Source organism: Myotis brandtii, unplaced genomic scaffold, assembly GCF_000412655.1.
Source record: "Myotis brandtii unplaced genomic scaffold, ASM41265v1 scaffold630, whole genome shotgun sequence".
Taxonomy (NCBI): Eukaryota; Metazoa; Chordata; class Mammalia; order Chiroptera; family Vespertilionidae; genus Myotis; species Myotis brandtii.
Window position 1 is genome coordinate 2,855,845 of NW_005370412.1, and position 20,401 is coordinate 2,876,245.

Consider the following 20,401-nt stretch of genomic DNA (forward strand, 5'->3'; position numbering starts at 1 on the left):
TGCATGGGTCACTACTTCTCCCAGCTTCCCCATTTTATTCTTGCGTCTCTGCAAACTGGTTTTATTTTTGTACAAATCAGCTTTCTCTGCTTCGTTGGCTAATGGTGGCAGATGACTCTCCAGCTCCCAATTATGAGGCCTCAGTTCTGGGGGCCTGCTGAGTCTCACCAAATTCCAATTCTGAATTCCCAGGGAAAGAAACTTGCTTGAGCAGGTTGGTTTGGATATCCACCTTGGACTGGCCTTTGCCTCTACACAACTCTTCAATGACTTGGCCACTTGGCCATTTAAAGTTTCCCAACTTCTCACTGGTTGCCACCTGCATATGTCTTTCCTCTCCATGCAGCTCATTGGTTTTTAGAGGCAGCATTTAAGTCGTCATCTTCATCGTCAGCATGAAGGTCAGAGCCCTGCTCAAGAACTGTTTGTTACCTGAACTTTTGCTGCCTCCCCTGAGTGATGCATGTGTTGGCCCCCTCTTGATCCCTTCAGGACTTGTGGACATCCCTGAAGAGTCCCAGGGGACTTCCCACTTAGGTCCCTCAGTACCAAGCAGGTTTGGGGGAGGGGAGGTGAACCCAAGAAAAATCTCACGACTCCTCAGATTTCTATCCCAGATCATGTCTGCGAATGGACACATGGGACTGTGACCTGTATTCACATTGGCACATGAGCTGAGGGAGGCTTGGTGGGGGCTCTTGAGACTTGATTTTGTGGCCACATTGCCCCCAATGTGTTTCCAAACCTAAGCAGATGCCAGTTTTAAGAACTAAGACAAGGTCATCAGGGAACCAGAGCTGCCAAGCTGAGCTGAAGTGCCAAGTCTCCTTTGTGCACATGATTCTGCAGTGCTTGTCAAGCCCTCAGACGGTGGCAGTGGTCTCTGCAGTCCCTGGCCCTTGGCCATTCCCAAGCTCCTCCAGGCCCCAGTTCCACATCATCCAACTCAGAGGCAACAGAAGGACAAGTGTGTGTTGAGGGAACAGGTCTTGCCAGCTGCAAACAGCTGTCCCATCTGTCCTCAGGAATGGACCTTCAGGGAGTCACAGCCCTTCATTCCTGCTGACGCTGCACGTGGGCCGGCTTTGCTGGTGAGCTTGTGCTTTTTCTGTCGGTCTCAATGTCACCTCACCTAGAATGGAATTATACGTAATCTTGTCTCTTCTGCCCAAGATGCTATTCCTATCCTGTGTACTGAGCCTCTTGGGGGTCTCCCCAACCTACATGCCCCCACTTCTTTGTGACACAGAACCCAGTTGATCAGACCAAGGTGGATATACAACCCAACCTGCCCAATCAGATTTCCTTTTGGAATGAGTGTCTGAGAGCAAGACAGACGTCACATGTCTTTTATGACATAGTCTTGGAAGCCACACAGCATCATCTCTGCCATATTCTATTCTTTAGAGGCAATCACTATGTCTAGCTCTCACTCAATGAGAGAGGATTCAGTCTCTTCTTGAAAGGGTATCAAAGAACTTGTGGGCCTATTTAAAAACCACCACAGCATAGAACTTGAACAATGAAGTGTTCCCAAATGTTTGGGGGTTTGGTAGTCAAAGGACAGCATCTGGGGAGTCCCCTGCAACAGGCAGAATAACAACCCCTAAAGATGCCCATGTTTTAGAACCTGTGAATATGTTATGTTACACAGCAAAGGGAAAGAAGTTTGTTCATCAACTGACCTTAACATAAGAAGACTATCCGGCATTTCCAGGTGGGCCCAACGTGGTCACAAGGGTCCTTAAAAGTGGGCCAGGAGGCAGAGGAAGAACCAGGATCAGAGTGATGCAGAATGAGAAAGACTGGACTGGTCATTGCTGGTTTTGAAGATGGAAGAGGCTGTGAGAGGGGATGCAGGCAGCCTCTGGAAGCTGAAACGGCAAGAAACATTCTCCCCGAGAGCCTTCCGAAGGAACACAGGTGGCCACTGCCTGGGTTTCAGCCCAGAGACCCACTTTGTGTTGACTCCAGGCACTGACTGTGTGGTAATCTGTTACCACGGCAGGGAAACGACGCAGGGCTATACCTGGCCCTCTCCTTTCCCATTCCTGCCCCATTTCTGCTTTCATCACATGTGTAAGACCACTGTACTGATTTACTTAGGGTCCAGATTTTTATTATACATGTTTACCATCTCCTTTAAAACTATAAAGGCAAGGCTTATGTTTTCTTTTGTTTTTTGTTTTTAAAATATATATCTTAAAAAATAAATAAAATAATGTATCTAAAGCAGTGGTCACCAAATGGTGGTCCACAGACCACTGGTGGCCCATGAAGTCCAAAAGGTTGGCGACCGCTGATTTAAAGCACCCAATACACTGCTCATTACTATGTAGCAATGACCAGTTATTTACTAGACTGTCTAAAAGTCGAAGCAGCCAACTTGGCAAGGAGATGAAACAGGCAAGAGCTGGTGTTAAATAAAATATGAACTCCCATGAGTTTCTCCATCAAACTGGTGCCAAGAAGCACACCCATGGTAGGAGAGTTCATTGAAATCCTGTTTTCTCTGCATCTTTCTTTGCTCTCACTTTCAGCTAGCAGCCAAGCCTCATCTTCCCCGAGGTGGAGGATTTGGGGCAGGACAGAGTGTAGCTGGGGAGGTCACTGGCTCATCCCCACCTTTGCAATGACCTAAGGCCTTTGAAGGGATGGATGTGTATCCTTCCTGTGGAGGCGGGAGGAAATCTGCTAGAGGACAAGGAGGGTGGATCCTCAGCGCCCAAGGCGACCACTGTGCACCAGGCCCTGAGTCCTCCTGCACACTAGACTCTGGGCCTGGGGGTTCCCCACATACCTCACCTCTCAGGTTTCCCTCAACACACACATACAATGCAAGAGCCACGAAGATGGAAGGAATGGTTGGACAGGATGGTAGGGGTGTCTCCTGTGACTACACAGGAAGGTGTCTGATATCTCTCGGGCCTCCCCTCTCTTCTGACCTGGGGCCTTTGCAGAATAAGGTGGAACAGAGGGAGACAGCAGGGAGGGGGGATGACCCCAAGGATGACCAAAACAGAACTTCCCACTAATCCACCAGGAAGCAGGAAGAGGGACTGGAGAACAAAGGAAGTGACAGTCTGCATACTCGAGTTTGGTGACACCCCCTTTGGCTTTCAATGAAGATTTTAATCCGGGTGGCGGGAGGCCTGGGGCGGGGTGGTATGGAAGGGGCAACAAGCCTCTACTGTACAGCTCAAGGAGTTGGGGGAGGAGGAACTGGAGCTCTGGTGGGTTCCATGGCAGCACTAAGTTGGAAGCATGTCCTCGGTCATGTAGAGGTTGAAGCACAGGTACATCAGAATGCAGCTCCAGATGCCAAGGATGAGGAGGGTGCCCAGCCCTGGTGTGGAAGTCTCCTGCTAGACGGGGAGAAAGGCAGGAACCTGAGGCAAGATCAGGTCAGCAGTTGGTGAGCACCCTCCCCTCCACGGGAGCCTCCAGGCAGCCGCCTCCAGGCTAGGCTACCCAGTCCTCCTTCCTGGTGCCACGTTCTCTAAGACTGAGTGGATGTGGTGGGGGCAGAGCCTGCGTGGGCACAGGTAAGGTCTGATGCAATTGCAGCCTGAGCCTCTGCCTTAGGGATGACGGGGCACCCGACTAAGACCAGGCACATCTTGTATGGATCTACCTACCCCTGATTGTGGTTGTTCTTTAGGGCACACAACATACATTTCTCCTGTAGAGGACAGAAACAGCACAAGAAAGATCATTTTTCCCTGGTCCAAGATGGCCAGACTGCTGGGCACCTCGTCAAGTTTTGCTATAGGAAAGGACAGAACAATACAGTGGCACTTGGGGCAGACACATCCAGGGTTGAGTCCTACCTACTTGGTCATGACTTAGGACTCTCCCCAGGCCTATAGGGCAAGACCCCAGAGAGGACTTCAGGCTCCAGGGCCTTCCCGGGACCGCAGAGGGGTGCAATCCTTACGGCCAAAGGTTCCAGAGTCAGGAGGGCCCAGGGGGAGGGGAGGCAGCAGCAGGAGCCCAGGGTACAGCTCCCAGCAAGGGGGGTGGCAAGCTTCACTCACATAGCAGGTCCCACGTTGATGAAGGGAGTCCAGTGGGTCCTTTTTGAGTTTCTGTAGTGCCATATTCTTCTTGTGAATAGAAAGCGATGCTCCTTCAACTCCCTCCAGTTTCTTGAGCCGGTGCTGTGAGTCTGTGTCAGGCTTTCCTATCTGCCTGAGTTCCTGATGCTCCTTTGGTCCTCTTCTAAGGGGACTGGGGAGTCAGGGAGGAGCAGAGTTGGGGAGACAAATTCCAACATGACAAGGAGATACCCATAGCACAGGTGGCCGTGGAAGGCCTTGACTCCTAGCCATTGGGGCCACAGAAAGCAAGACAGCTCCTCGAAGGGTCTGAAGACTGGACATTTAGCAACATGAAGGGGGAGATTCTTTAGAAACGAGGAGATATGGGTGCAGGTTATACTTACAGCTTGCTGTTTTTCTGTATATTTATTAAAACATCCATCTTCTCATCCATATCTTTCTGCATTTCCTTCAAGAGAGAATTCAAAGCTAGACCCTACATCTTGAAGGGCTTTTGAAGTCCTCTCCTCCTGCCTCTCTGAAAATCACTCAGAGATCACACCTCGGCATCATACTTCCTCAGAATCTCACCAGCCTTGCGTGAGGGGGCTTATGGTGTGAAGCTGACATGGGCTGCCTCCCTTTTCCCCCTCCCCCATTCCATGATTAGGCTGAGCAATAGGTAGAGTCATCAGGGGCTTGTCCAAAGTCTCCAGGTGAGTCAGAGGCCAGGAAGTGATTTATCTGAATTCACACTTAGATGAAACCATTACCTGCCTTGGTTCATGCCTATAAAATGACAGAACCAAGAAAACAAATTGTGTGAAACCCCCCTCCCCAAAGAAACATTGACCCCAACGTTTGGCCCTGCCACACACCCTGATAGTTCATATTTGTCTGCTCCATCTTTTTCTCAATTCCTGATAGAAATGGTCAACACAACACAAAACTGATAGTAGCTCAAATGGCACCTCACAATCATTATTTACTAAGAACTGAAAGGACAGTAAAATCTCAGCAAAGTTTAGATAAATTGACCTGGGAGAACTAGATAGGAATAGTGGTCACAAAAGAATTTCTGAGATGGCAGATGTTATCAGAGACAATATTTGTTATTGACATAATATTTGTTATGATCAAACATCATAAAGTATAAATGAAAAATAATTTGTTTCGAGGAAAATAATTTTAATAAAAAATGAAAGATTGGGAAACAGTTTACTGAACTGCAGTAAAAACTGTCTGGGTGGAGATGATTTCAAAAAATACCTTCTTGAAAAGCATTTTTAAATGTTAGTATAAATTTTGAATAAAATATTCATATTCATAAGTAGAGTTAAAATATCCTTGAAGTCAAAATTTCCCCTGGGTTCAAAAAATCAGAGTCAAACATCCCATATTTTTATAAGTCTCACCACCACTTCAAACTCCTCACATCCCAAACTGACCTCATTTTCTCTTCTAAATTAGTTCTATTTCCCAACCACCCCTGTCATTGTCACCACTTTCTTCTAATTACACAGATTAAAATTTTGATGTCATCATGGATGCTTTCCTCTTTCATTTTCTATATTGAATCAGTCACCAAGAATGTTGTTTTTCCTTCGATACCTCTTTCAGATTCACCCTTTCCTTTCTACACCTGGTCCAGCTTTCTTCACCTTGAGCTGGGTGGCTTCCTGTCTGATATTTTTGCTCCAGATGACCCCTCCCTGCTCCCCAGGGTCCCCAGGCCACCTTGCAAACAGCTGCCGGCTCAGCTTTCTGAAATGCTGCTCGTAGCATGTTCTTTGATTAAGAATCTCCAGAAGCCCCTTACTGCTTACACAGCCAAGTCCCAGCCGGTCTGCCTGTCTTTCAAAAGCCTTCATTACCCACTTCCTCGGTGCCCCTTCCATTTTATTTCTCACAGTTTCCCCAAATGATCCCACTTTTATGACTGATCTCCCCACTGACTGGGATACGCTTCATGTTCCTCCTGCCTCCATGCTGTGCGCAAGCTGTGCCCACGCCCGAAATAGCCTCCTTTGTGTGCCTTTCATGCCCAGTCCTACCCACTAACAAAACACTCACTGTGCCTGCATTTTACCAAAGAAATTAACACATGCCCTTTGCAGAAAATCTGGATAACACAGAGGAATATAAAAGAAAAAATTGTCCTCATTTAGAAATAACAATAACCCTTTTGGCACATTTCTTTCCAGTCCCTTTTCTATATGTTCATTTACCCATTTTTTCCCATTTAGTTGAGCTCAGCCTGTACACATGCCTTGTATCTTGCCTATTTTACTTCTCATTACAAGCATTCTTCCTAAGTACTGTCTCTAACAGTTCCTAATTTTCCATATATGAATATACCATAACTTATTTGCCTATTTTTCTACTGTTAAAATTGTGGTTATTTCCAGATTTTTCTGGTTATTCTCAGAGGTTAAGTTCTGAGAACTGGAACTGATAAGTCAAGGGGTTTAAGTGCTTTTTGATACTTATAGTCTAATTCCTTTTCAGTTTTGTACATACTTGAACTCTGAGCAGCAGTACGAAAGCATTCCTATCTTATCTATAATTACCATAAATTAAAACTTTGCTTGTTTGAATGTGACAATCTAATCATTGTTTTCATTTGCATTTATTTGATTACCCATGAGGTAAACTCTTTTAATGCTTACTGCTTTTTAGTTATATTCCCTTCTGTGGATTATCTGTTCCTGCCCTTTTCCCATTTTTCTTTCTGGTTCTTATTGATTTGTGTGAACTTTATATGTTGCAGATAAAAAACCTGTTGTCTATGCCTATCATATTTGTGGAAAAAAAATTGTTTCTCCAAAACTGTTGTTGGCTTTTTAATTGTTTATGGTGCTTTTCTGTGATAATTTCAAATTTTTAAAATATTGTTAAATATATCAATATATCTTTTGTGATTTCTCCCATTGTATTTATGCTTAGAACATCTGGTTAAATACTTATACACACTTTCTCCTTATTGTTTTTTAAATTCATGTTGTAGACTATTTCAGTTTACAGAGTTAAGTGAATTAAGTCTTTTCTTCATATAATCATGCAATGTTAATATTACATAATCCTTTCCTTCTCGCTGACCTTTAAAAAAAATTCTCATTGTATTTTAAATGTTATAGAGCTGGGAGGAAGGTTCCCAAACTTGAGTTACAACGGAATCACATGGGGAGCTTTAAAAACTACTGACCCTGGACCTCATCCCAAGACGTTCTGATGCAATTGTTATGGGGTGCAGCCTGGGTATGAGGGGGCAGGTCAGAGCCACAGTTCAGGTGAGTGCAGCCAGGTGAGTAGCTGCTGCAGAGGTGCTGAGGACCCGGTTCTCATCCGGGGAGAGCATCACAACTGTGCCCCAGCCTGTTAATCTGGTCCTGGGCCTGGGCATGTGAATTTTAGGAATCCTCACAAGTATCCTCATTGTACCCAGGCAGAAAGGCTCTTACAGGGTTCTCTGTGCTGGTTATCCTTGGGCTGTTCCACCGTAACTTGATTATTGTGGCTTTATAATGAGTTTTAATATCCAGTAGGGGTAGTTGCAGGTCCCATCGAAATAGGACTCAGGCTTTGCTGTGTTTACTTGTGTTGGTGGTTCTGCAACACACCAAAGTCTGAGAACCACGGTTCTAGTATCTAGATGATCCTCTTAGTGACTATTGAGTTCAAAAATAATCTTATTGGGCTTTTGGTTAGATTTGCATTAAGCCTTCAAAGCAGCCTGCAGGGCACCAGAAGACTCACTTTTTCTGTAAGGACTTTTCTGGTTACTCCAGCCCACCTTCATTACTCACATCTCTAAACTCTTAATAAAGTGACATACAGTTATCATTTAGCTTGTTACTCACCTGTAAATTCTTCCTTGCAATAGAATTTGGGGCAGGGCCTGGTATCACCTTCCACAAATCCTAGGATGGTACTGGCCCATGTAAATGCTTACCTTCATAATCTCCACAAATTCTTGGAGTTTATCAAAATCCTTGTCCATTACACATTTTATCTAACAAGGAAGAAAGACACAGAGCCTATATTACTGACCGTGGAGTCATTTTAAGCAAAGGGCAACAGCTGCTCTGCTGGAGTGAGCTGGATGAAGCTCAAGGAATGGACTAATCATGGCCCATTAAAGCCACTTTCTTCTCAAGGGGTCAGGGAAGGGACTAGGGTGCAGTTAGAATCTAGTCACCACCACCACCAGCCTTGGCACAACTTAGATCTGACCACTGCCAGGCTTCCATGTGGAGCTCAGACCACAGCTGCAGCGACACCTTCTCACATGAGCATTCCCCTTCTTTGTAAGGATGCTCTAGGTCAGGGGTGGGCAACCCCTGGCATGCATGCCAAACATGGCACACCAGTAACTTTTGCTGGCATGCGAAACCCTCTCTTATAATCTTCCATTTACAATTTTTTCTTAATATCGACTTTATTTTTCAGATAAATTCAGTGTAGGTGCATCTTAGATAAATAATTTTACATAACAAGTTATCTTAAAGACCATAGACATGGATTGACGAGAGAGGGGAAGAGCAATTTCTATGCCTCTGCCTTAACTCTCCCTGCCTTCCTAGATCCGACCAGTGTTTTGGTTTCATCCACATACGCTTGTGAATCTTTGTTCTCAGTGATGAATTTTGTTAAGTCTCATAATAGGAGTAGCCTGACAGATGAAAGTAGTAGCTCATGCATATCTCTGAAGGTCACGAAATATAAACCTGATGTAAAATCTCTGTCATCAGTGATGCAGCAGCAAAAGTCCCACTGATAATATCAAACGGAGTCATAAAGTTTTCTGTCGGACTATCAGTGTACATGTATACATTAAAAAATAAATGTATTTTTCATCATCATATACTGTGTTTTTGTCGCTCGAATGAATTTTATTCTTTCTTCAAGGTTCTTCACATATGTACACCTTAAGAAATATCAAGTAGGCGTAACATGTTCTCAAAAAATTAGGGTTGGCATGCAGAAGAATTTTGAGTCAGAGATTTTGCTGGTTTTGGCATGCACTCACAAAAAGGTTGCCCACTCCTGCTCTAGGTTGTCCCATCAAGGAAACAAGAGAAGAAGAGGTCTTGCTCTGCAGCTTGCTAAGGGGAGGTGAGTAAGAAAAACTGAACTGGTCCCGACTGCCCCCAAATTCCAATCAGCCCCTCTCTGTCACTGAAGTTATATCTCCCCAACCTTATCCCTAAGACACCTTAGGAGTCCTTATCACTCAATCATTGGGTTGAAGCATCAAACAAATACTAGTAATTATCCTAAGCTGCCCGACACTTAAATGCTCTAGGGCCGTGGTCGGCAAACTGCGGCTCGCGAGCCACATGCGGCTCTTTGGCCTCTGGAGTGTGGCCACGCAGTTTCAATCGCACTGTACGTGTGCGCCCGCACGTGGTATTTTGTGGAAGAGCCACACTCAAGGGGCCACAGTTTGCCGACCACTGCTCTAGGGGATTTGGGCTGAGTTTATTGGAGTGCTTTCTCCGTGCAACTCGTGATTTCCTTCTCTGTTCAAAGTCAGGCACTGCACTTTCCTGGAAGCTACCCTTCACCTTCAAGTTCTGGAAAGTCCCATCCTGTTACCTGTTTTATCTCCTCCATCTTTTCCTTGAGCTCTTCTCTCACCTCCCTGAGATCATTCTGAGGAAATAAAATTGGGAAGAGGAAGAGTAAAGAAATGTCTTGGATGGAAGGGCAAGTGCCAAAGGAGGAAAGAAAAGATTCAGCGGCGTGGATAAGGAAGGACAGAGAGACTTCCCATCAGGGAGGAGAGAAAGGAGGCTATTAAGAAAATAGGAGAGTCCGGCCAGTGTGGCTCAGTGGTTGAGCATCTACCTAAGAAACAGGAGGTCACGGTTCGATTCCTGGTGAGGGCACATGCCTGGGGTTGTGGACTTGATCCCCAGTAGGGGACATGCAGGAGGCAGCCAATCAATGATTCTCTCTCATCATTGATGTTTCTCTGTCCCCCACACCTCTTTTTCTCTCTCTCCCTTCCTCTCTGAAATCAGTAAAAATATGTTTTAAAAAAGAAAGAAAACAGGAGAGAGTGGGACATCCAGACATCATGTGCCTTTGACACTTCTGGAATATGGCTGCCAAAAATGTACAAACAACCCCAAATAAGGCTCATTCTACAAAATGAATGGTCTCTAATCCTAAAATATGCCAGTGTCCAAGAGATAAAGGTTGAAGAATTGTTCCAGGTGACAGGAGGCCAAGGGACACAGAGCCCGGATGCAATGTGTGATCCAAGATTGGGTCCCAGACCAAAAGGCTGTTTTTTCTCTTGTTATGAAAGACATTAGTGGGGTCATTGTTGAAATTAGAATAAAGGCTGTAGATGAATACTGTGTCAAAGTTAATTTCCTGGTTTTGATATTTGATAATATTACTGGCCATATAAGAGAGTGTTCTTGTTTTTTAGGAAATTTATACCAAAATTTGAGAGAAACATGCTCCCGAATAGTTCAGGAAATATATATATTCATTGTGTGTGTGTGTATGTGTGTGTGTGTATGTGTGTGTGTGTGTGTGTGTGTGTGTGTGTGAATATATAAATATATGAGATAGAGGGAAAGAACCATGATTAAATGCCAACATTTGGGGAATCTGGGCAAAGCGTATACTAGAATTCATTGTGTCATTTTTTGAAACTTTTCTCTAAGTCTGAAATTACCCTATATAATAAAAGCCTAATGTGCTAAGTGTCTGGTCATCTGGTCGTCCGTTCAACCAATTAAAGCATAATATGCTAATGATATGCTAAGGCCGCTCAACCATTCTCTATGACGTGCACTGGCCACCAGGGGGCAGATGCTCCAACTGGTAGGTTAGCTTGCTGTTGGGGTCCAACTGATCAGGACTGAGCAAGATGGGCTGGACATGCCCTGGAGCCCTCCTGCGGTCCCTCTCTAGCTGGCCAACCTCCCTTGTCCCCAGCCCCAATCATGCATCAGTGGGGTCCCTTGGCCTGGCCTGTGGCCTGTGCCCTCTCGCAATCTGGGACCCCTCAGGGGATGTTTGAGAGCCGGTTTCGGCCTGATCCCGCTGGCCAGGCCGAGGGACCCACTGGTGCATGATTTCGTGCACTGGGCCTCTAGTTTCACAATAAAGAGTTAAAGGAAACAAACCAAAAGAACTGAAGAGAATGGAGTCACAGGGCCCGCTGCCACAGTTTATCCCCCATGGAAGTTGTTCAGCTGCCCAGCCCCCCTTCACTGGGTTGACCCCACCCCTGCAGCCTGGGTTCAAACACCTACCTTTAGCTCCCTCGTCCCTCCCGTTTTGGTAAATGGCCCTTCTGGTTTAATTCTTTTGTATTCACATGTCTGTTGATTAAAACCAGAAACACAGGGTATTGGAAATGGCAGGTGTGGGGTAGATAAGGCAGGAGAGATCACCCCGAGTTTCTGTTCCTCCCTCCCAGCCAGGGTAGACAGAGGGGAGCTGGTGGCCCCACCTGTGCAGCAGTTTCCTCCATCCTTCAATTCTCTCTGAGCTCCTCTCATTCCACTCCCCTCCTGGGCCTCAGCTCTGTCCCTGAACAGCCAGGCTCACTCCTGCCTCAGTACCTTTGCACAGCTGCTTCCTCGACCTACAGTGCTCTTCCTTAGTCTTTGAGTGACCAGAGTCTCATCCTTCAGCTCTCAGCGCAAAGAGAGGCCTATCCTGACCCCTGATTTACAGCAGCCTCCCCGTAAGATCTCCCTGTTTTAATTCTCTACATAGCACTAACACTACTGATTTTGTTTCCTGATTTGTGCATTTATCTGATTAGTCACTAGTGTGACATTCTATGAGAGCAGAGAGCTTGTCTGTCTCTCAGTTACCCCCAGCACCTGGGACAGGTCTTGGCCACAGCAAAGCGAATGACCCCTGACTCCAGGTCAGCTCCCCACAGCTCTCAGGCCTGGGTGCTGGCATGGGCTCAAAGAGCTTCTTACTTTGATCGGCTCTGGCTTCAATTCCAGGCAAATTGCCTTGTAGTTCTTGCTCTGCGGAGAGAAGCAGTTGGGATACAAGCATCAGGACCAGGGTGGCTACCCCCGGGCCCTGACAGGAGGACCCTCACACGGCCCTGCCTGTCCAACTGTGCTTGAGCCCAAGCCCACATGTCCCCCAGCCCCCGACTCAGGACAACTCCAATTTTGTCCTGCTGTTACACATCTCTCATGAGCATCACCTGCCCGTTCAGCAGGCAGCTCTCTCCCTGCTGGGGGTGTCTGGGCGGAGAGGAATTTTACGGGAACTTTAAGAAGCCACATAAGTACTATTTCAGGAGCGCAGACTCAGGTTCTAATCTCAGCTGTCCTCCCTACTGGCCATGCCAACTTGGGCAAGCTGTTTAGTTTTTCTGGCCTCCATTTCCTCATCTGTAAAGTGAGGAAGATAATTATGTTTATATAATAAAGTTATTGAACACCTTAGACATGCCCATTAGATGCGGGCCTGGCGCAGGCCTGGGTGGGGTCATGCCCTCGGGAGTAGTAGGGTGGGGTTGGTACTATGGGTCCTTGTCCCCGAAGGAGCCAGCTGAGGCTGCTTGCCTTCCCAGATCGAGGCCAGGAATCAGTCCCACCCTCCTTCTGGGCTAAGCGGTCACTTCATGCTCCGACAGAGAAAGAGAAGCCCAGCTTTCATCAGGGGTCTCTGTACCCACCCCGACCCGTCCTCCCTTCATGGGGGCTCAGAGGCCCCCCAGGGTCCAGCTCTTTCTCCTTTACCAGGTTTGCTTTCTTCAGTTCTGCCTTCTTGGCCGACATGATGGAGGAGGCCAGAGTGTTCTTTTCCCAACCTCCTCACGACGGGCCCTGTGACCAGGCCACTGTCCTATGCAGATTGCAGGCCCAGGTGAGGGCAGGGTGACCACCTCTGTGTGTGGAGCAGCTGAGGTCACAATGCCCAGGACCCACATGCCACCCTGGAGTGTCACCGCAGCTTTGAGCCTGGGGCGCCTTGGCCACTGAGATGAGGGACTCAGGTCTGCCTGCCGCGTGGGGGAAGGTGTCCTGCAAAGTCCACCCAGCGGGACCGTGCCTGTTGTGCCGAGGCACAAGGCACACGTCAGGAGAAGCAAGAACTGCTGGCTCCTCCCCAGTAGGCTCGTCTCCCTGCTGAGTAGACCAGGAGGAGGTGTCTGCCCGCACACTGGCTTCCGGAGCCCACAGTTCCCTCTGCCATGCTCTCCTGACGGGGATGGACCCTCCCTCGGACTGGAAGCCGTCTTGGGTTGAGAAGCCTCTCTGGTCCAAGGTGCAGGTACCGTGCTAACCGGGGTTTTTCTGTCCTGTGGGGGCGATCAGAGAAGGGGCAGCTTCAGTCTCGGCAGGATGAGTTCTGACTTCCTGTCTGACTGCACGGCTGGCCCTGTCCCCTCTCCCCACCACCAGTCTCTGCTCCTGCTTCTTCCATCATCCTGGAAGAGGGTTGTGGCAAGAAGTCACCCGTGGACAATGCTAAACGTGAGAAGCCTCAGGGATGGGGGGGGGGGGCAGATTCTAAAGAATACTAGTTGCTTCCAAAAAGGCCAGTTTGGGAATAGAGGACAGACAGCACAGGGGTGCAGGAACCAACGCAAACTGCATGTGAAGTCCATGCCACAACACACCTCGCAATGACTCCTTGCACCTCCCGCCATTCCAACCCTGCCTGCGCCTGTCCCGCCCAGAGGCCGCGAGCACTGGGACTTCCTGGGAGCCACCTGCGGCCTTTCTGTTGCATTTCCTGGGGGTTATTTCACAGCCCCCAACCTGGTGACAGCCCTTGCTCTTACTCTGCCACAACCAAAGGAGAATATGACTGTCACTCTGTTCAGGGTGGGGAGGGAGGGAGTGGTGGGGAGCCTCCCAGCCCCCTCACCCTCACGCAGCTTTCTGAAAACCCCAGGGCCTGAGCGTGCCACTCCCGTGAAACTGACTGGCTGCATCTGAAGTTACCGGATGTGGCAGCATCTCCTCCTCGCTGTGGCCACAGATCTCCCTGCCTTTGCTTGGCTGGGCTGAGCTGCTGTTCCCTGGGCCTCCTTCTAGCCGAGCAGATCCCATGAGCCCATGGCCTACACACCAGGAAACGGGGTGTTCAAAGAAGTCAAGGTCTCCTAGTGAAACTGCTCTATGAATTACACACGTAAATCACCATCGTTTGGACAGACATTTAACGAGACCCACAGCTCCAGGCCTGTGCCTTCTCCCGGTGCTCACCATCAGGCTCCCAATGCCTCACTGTCGTCATGGATGCGCTCTGGGAGGGCTCAGGAAATCCGCTTGACAAACCTGAGTGGAGGCGTCTCACGTTTCCTTCTCCTTAAGATGTCGCCACTGCACAAAGCACTAGGGCGACACCGCGACATTGGGTGTTGCTGCAGCATAACTGTTCCCTGCAAGCTGGGGGCAGTTCCTCCTGAAGACGCCAGCTCCGCTCTTCCTAACCCCCGTCCCTGGCAACACCCATTGGTATGGGGCCAGGAGCATACGCCCACCCAGGTTCCACTGGATTTGGTGGAAAAGGAGCATTCACAACAGAGACACAGAGGCAGCCACACGTCTCTCTTCTCCAACGACGCCACTGATTTCCTTTCCAAGGGTTTTCAGCTTCTTGAAGACAGAGTTGTGTGGAAAGGCTGGAGGGGAAGAAGGGATTGAAAACTGGCCTTAGGCCTCTGAGTCTGGTCTCTTGTGATTGCAGGGGGACAGAATCCCAGGATCTGGGCTACGATGAAGCCCAGCTCAGCCACATGTAGCCCAGAGAACATGAATGTCACCCCTGCTGTAGGGCCTATTTGACCACTGGGTGGCCCAGCGTTCTAAAGGCCTTGGACTGGGGCAGAATGTGTCATCAAGCTGCCCAGGATCCTGTCGGCTGTATTCTCCAGGGCCCCTCGGATGAACCTGACCCAGGTGACTGGCTCTCCCAACAGCCTGGGAACATCCCCCACGGTCGGGCACAGCCCTCAGCCAGAGGGGCTCGCTGGTTCCTACCCCAGAACCTCTCACATACATCTTCCAGAGATTTAATGTGATTGGCTATTGCATTATCCTACTTGACTGATTTACAGACGCCTCATAAAGCTTTACCACATCAGGACGGTCACCTTTGCTCGTTGACACGTTGGTTACTATGCAATTTCTGATCATCTCTATAAATAGTGTGCCCGATTTTGGCTAGAATCATAATCCTATTATATTGTTTCTCTGGAACAATGATCCAGTTTCTACCATGGGAACTTCTAGGACCTCTATTTCAGGAACAAAACATAATATTCTGAACAGAAGAATGTAAATCTCCAGCTAATTCGATATATCTAACGGTAAGTGACACGTCAGAGCGAAGGTATTGTGTGAGGATTACGGGCTTTTTCCTCCTGTGCATTTGCACGACAGGGGCGTGTTTGCAGGGCCTCACGGGACCCAGCGAGGGGGACCTGCTCCTCTGCCCACAGCCGGCAGTTACAGAGCAGCCTGCGTGGGAGATAAAGAGCCACCAACCATCAGAGGCTCCTGCTCCTGCCAAATATGGCCCCTTGGCCACCTCGCTTGGCCGGTGTCCCTTTGCCTCCTTGGTGGAGTCCAAATAGAGGAGGGCAGCTATACTCCTGGCTCTGTCGGCCTATGGGCTTGCAGGCTCTCTACAGCTGCCATCCTAGTCCCCAGCAGCCTTCCCTCTACATCGGACACCTCCAAATCCCCATTCAGCACGGAAGCAATGAAACTGGGTGCATCCTCTTTGGATGTCTCTTGTTGAGGGATTATAGTTGACCCTGAACAACACTGGTTTGAACTGCATGGGTCACTTACATGCACATTTTTTAAAATAAATACGTACAGTGCTGTAAATGTTTTCCTTACGATTTCCTTACCATTTTCTTTTGTCTGGCCTTATTATAAGAGTACAGTATATAATACATATAACATATAAGATACATATTAATGGTGAGGCTTCCTGTCAACAGCAGGCTATTAGTAGTTACATTTTGAGGAGTCAGAAGTTATTCGTGGAATGAAAACTGCATGGGGGGTTGGCACCCCTAACCCCTGCAGTTGAGCTGGCTCTCAACTGTACTTTCTGCATGGTTGCCACGAGGATCACGTGGGAGGGTTCCAGCCTCGGTCCTGAGAGCAGCCTGCATCACTCCCACTTCTTTGGCTAGACCACAACCACAAGGCCACACCCAACTGCAAAGGATGCTGGGACATGCGACCAAGGTTCTCCCAAGAATAAGAGAAAATGGGCTTAAGGAGTAGGTAGCCAATCTCTGCCACACCTTCCCAGTGCATTTCCTCTGTCTTATCACAAATGCCCTCATAAGAAAACTGGATTGAGCGTTCTGCTGTTTTTAGCACACAAGGGAGGTAGCAGAGAAGGTCTGAAAGGGAAGGTTGCGGTGGACACTGGAGCTGGGATAAACCTCCCAGCAGCTGCGAACTGGCAGAGTGAGACAGAGATTATAATAATGACCCTGTTGGTCCAGGGCTTTGTAATACAGCAATGCTGGTCTGTTCCAGGCCCATGCTGGAGCCTGTGTGGCAGCCTGCAGACCTCTCTGACCTCCTGCAGGCACCAGACCATGTGACAAAGGAACCTCTGGGGCCCTGGGCTCCAGCTTGAAGCTGAGGAGGGAGGCCTCTGTGTGGCAAAACTTCTGTGAAAGTGGCTCCCTGGGGAAGACCACTTGCATTGAATCAAACACTGAAGTAAGCCACCCATTTGCCGAGCCCCCTAAAGTGTTACTTTATTTTTTATAAGTTTGTAAAAAGCATATTTTATTGATTTCAGAGAGGAAGAGAGAGAGAGAGACAGACAGACAGACAGACATCAATGATGAGAATCACTGATCAGCTGCCTCCTGCATGTCCCTACTGAGGATCAAGCCCGCAACCCGGGCATGTGCCCTGACCAGGAATCAAACTGTGACCTCCTGGTTCATAGGTCAATGCTCAACCACTGGGCCACACGGGCAGGGCTATTTTGACCTAATTCTTGATTAAACAAAAGGGATTCCATTGTGTCCTCACCCCTCTAAAAACCGTGACAGTATAACCCATCCAGAGAGCTGTGACTGCTGGGGCCTGCCCCGCCCTCAGCCCCACACCTTTTGCCAGGCTTCCCTGGTCCAGGCTCAGGGCCAGGCCAGCTCTCAGCGAGGAGCTCAGGGTCACTGTGCAGGGACTGCACATCGAGTCCCCTATTGGTTCAGGACACTTGCTATGTGCCAAGCACTCTGCAGGGCCCTGGCCCACAGAACTCATCACTGACAGAGGTGACAACAGAGTGGCACTTACAATATGGTGAGGGAGCCCGGGGGGGGGGGGCATGGCCCAGTTCTTGGAGCTGGCTCTCTGCCGTGTTCTGCTGGACCCCATTCCTGACCTTGAGAGCTTCCTAGTACCCTAGTTCCTCTAGGACAGCGGTTCTCAACATGTGGGTCGCCACCCCTTTGGCGGTCGAACGACCCTTTCACAGGGGTCGCCTAAGACCATCCTGCATATCAGATATTTACATTACGATTCATAACAGTAGCAACATTACAGTTATGAAGTAGCAACGAAAATAATTTTATGGTTGGGTCACAACATGAGGAACTGTATTTAAAGGGCCAGAAGGTTGAGAACCACTGCTCTAGACCCAGGTTCTTCCCTAAACCCCAGCACAGGAGCCAGGCAGGGCCCTGCTACCCCCCACATGACAGGCGTGCCCAGCACCAACACCAGCCTGGTCCTCAGATGACGATGGTGACAGGCTCCCTCACTCGTCAGTGGGACCACCCCCTTCCACGCTGGGCCCTGTCTCCTCAGCGTGGCTCCTAGCCGGCCCCAGCAGGAGTGCTGCATACAAAGCAGTTTTCCCTGCGCCACCTGGCCCACGTTCACCTTCATCTGGCCTTGTCAGACTCACTACACGGCAGTTTGGACTGGGCTTAAATCTGTACATTCTCCAGCAGCACAGAGCAAGGTGTCCTCTGAGCTGTGTGTGCGTCAAGCTGACAATCCACCACGTCAGAGGGGTCTGCAGGTAACACATGCCTGTCCTCAGAGGTCCTCAGGAAATAAAGGTAGACCTTGCTTTCTAGCGCTTCACATACATTATGTTTTTTACAAATTGAAGGCAAAACCCTCCTCCCACAAAAAAAGATTACGACTCACTTTACTGCAATGGTCTGGAACAAAACCTGCATTATCTCTGAGGAGTGCCTGTCATGGGATCTTCATAAATGCAACCACCATTGGGGTTTGGGGTTTGTACATGGACCTCCCTCAGCTCTCAGAGAACTGGAAACATGGAAGCCCTGGAGTCCGCAGGAAGGAGGGGCAGTGCTGGCCTGGGGTCCATCAGATTCGCCTCGCTGACCCCACTGGGAACCTCAGCGGGCCTCCTTCCTCCAGACCCCAGGGCCTTCTACAGGCCTTCTATTTTGCCTTCCACTTGGTTACCTGTATGGTTCTTCAGAGAAACAACGAACAGGAGACCTACCTGTCTACCTACCTGTAAACCGATTTATTTCAAGGGACTGGCTCATGGGATTACGGGGTCCCACAATCTGCCCTCTGCGGGCTGGGGACCAGGAGGGACGACGGTGTAAGTTCCAGTCCAAGTACACATGTCCCAGCTCCAAAACAGTCCACAGAGAGGAAGAACTCTTTCTATTTGACCTTTATTTCTACTCATTCCTCAGGACTGGAGGGGGCCTGCCCGCATTGGAAGGGCACTCTGCTTTGCTCAGTCCACCGACTCAACTGTGCATCTCACAGAAACACCACACACACACACACACACACACACACACACACACACACACAGAATCATGTTTGAACAACTACCTGGGCACCTTGTGGCTTCGTCAAGTTGACACGTAAAATTAACTATCACATTACCTGTCTCTCCCTCTTCCTCGATCCATCATCACCCATCACGTCATCCCTCAGCTTCCAGAACACGGCACTAAAGCAAGCTGTAATCCTTTTGCTCGGGGAAGGTCTTGCCTTGAAACTGTAAAAAACCCAACATTTATGAATCACAAGAAAGCCTAGCAAGGGATGCCTGTTTTCCCAGACCCTCCGAATCCGTCCTTCCAGGAGGAAATAGCCCTTTTTCCAGATTCCCTGGATCAACCCTTGACCACCATATCTTTCCTCTGTTTGGATCCCCCTCCCCCTCTGGGCTCATTCTCAGACCTGCTCTCAAGAGAGTGAATCCCGGCTCAAGCACCCCAGCCTCCCCAGTCTGCTGCCTCCCACAGCTTGCCTGCAGCTTGGTGAATACCAGACAGTTGTGCAAGTTGGCCGGGGCTACGCAGCATCTTTCCTTGTGGCAGAACGGGATGGCTCAGGCATAGAGACCCTGGGCTGTCCCATTGCTAAGGGGGGACTGTGTCACCCTGGAGAAGGGCGCTGGGCCGGTGGACCTGGATTCTCTGGTTCAGTGATTGCCTGGAGACCCTGCCAGTCTTGCTTGCAGGTTTGAACTAGGTCAAGGGTTCACCTCCAGGAATATGGGAATTCACTGTAATAAAAGTGTCTTAACCAAGCATTTTGAATGTGTTTATTTAATCCACACAACTACCCTAAGAGGTAGGCACTATCATTATTCCTATTTTACAGATGAAGAAACTGTTTAACTCAGAGCTGGCATTTTCTGAAGTCAGAGAGCCTGGTGAGGGAGCTGTGACATGAACCCAGGCAGCCAGCACGTTTACCCTCCTCCCCAGAGGCGTGGACTGTCCCAGCCACGGCAGCCCCTGTCCCATGTCAGCATTTCCCACTGACATTTATAAAACTGGGGTTAACAAAGCTAAGTTCACAGACCTCACGCACAATGCAGATGGAGGAACCCCATCCCTTCCGCGCCTCCCCTCCCCCTCCCTCTACTTGGCAGTCCTGAAGAGAGGCCTCAAATAGCAGCCTTGGGGAGCACAGGCCCACTGGTCGGGAGCCCGCTGCTTCCCCCGGCTGTGCAGGGAGTTAGGCTGGCTGTACAGAACCTTCCCCTCAGGCAGAAATGGCCCCATGAGGCACAACTGACTCCGGCAGGTCATGTCCACATCCACACGGTCAACAACAGCACACGGTCCACTCATTTATTCAGTACATATGGGCCAACTGCCTGCGGGACTTTGCTTGGCTGTGGCCACAGTGCACATCTCTAACCAAGACCCCAGACAGGCGCCAGCCACCACTTTGCAGAACACCTGCCTGATCTAAAAAAGCAAGTGTGGGAGGTGCAGCTTCCACTTTGGGGATCTGGTGGGTCCGGGAGGAAAGGTCTATGTAGACCATGGGAAAGTGAACATTGTAAACCTTTACCTAAGGATGTCCTGTGTGTGTGTGTGTGTGTGTGTGTGTGTGTGTCGG

General features: G+C 49.0%; 1 protein-coding gene across 5 annotated transcripts; it reads right to left on the reverse strand.

Moving 5' to 3' along the window:
* Positions 1-3,111: 3,111 nt before the first annotated feature.
* On the reverse strand, positions 3,112-19,037 carry TEX35 (testis expressed 35). Of its 5 annotated transcripts, XM_014528329.1 has the most exons (9): positions 18,926-19,037; positions 12,002-12,052; positions 11,318-11,386; positions 9,639-9,695; positions 7,993-8,052; positions 4,445-4,509; positions 4,038-4,230; positions 3,639-3,682; positions 3,112-3,365 (listed from the first exon to the last, which is right to left on the reverse strand). In XM_014528329.1, exons 1-9 carry the CDS (start codon positions 18,959-18,961, stop codon positions 3,302-3,304), a joined length of 639 nt encoding a protein of 212 aa, XP_014383815.1. In that variant the 5' UTR covers positions 18,962-19,037; the 3' UTR covers positions 3,112-3,301. The 5 variants fall into 5 exon arrangements, with proteins under 5 accessions (XP_014383815.1, XP_014383814.1, XP_014383813.1 ...); XM_014528328.1 differs by lacking the exon at positions 3,639-3,682 and having other exon boundaries at positions 3,112-3,362; XM_014528327.1 differs by lacking the exon at positions 3,639-3,682.
* Positions 19,038-20,401: the final 1,364 nt, after the last annotated feature.

Excerpts from the sequence above, each read along its gene's own strand:
- TEX35 (XM_014528327.1), bottom strand. The coding sequence starts at position 18,961 with ATGGGTGATGATGGATCGAGGAAGAGGGAGAGACAG. Across the intron at positions 9,696-11,317 it reads GAGGGACGAGGGAGCTAAAG|AATGATCTCAGGGAGGTGAG; the intron begins GTAGGTGTTTGA and ends TTATTTCCTCAG. Across the intron at positions 4,510-7,992 it reads AATTTGTGGAGATTATGAAG|GAAATGCAGAAAGATATGGA; the intron begins GTAAGCATTTAC and ends TCTCTCTTGAAG.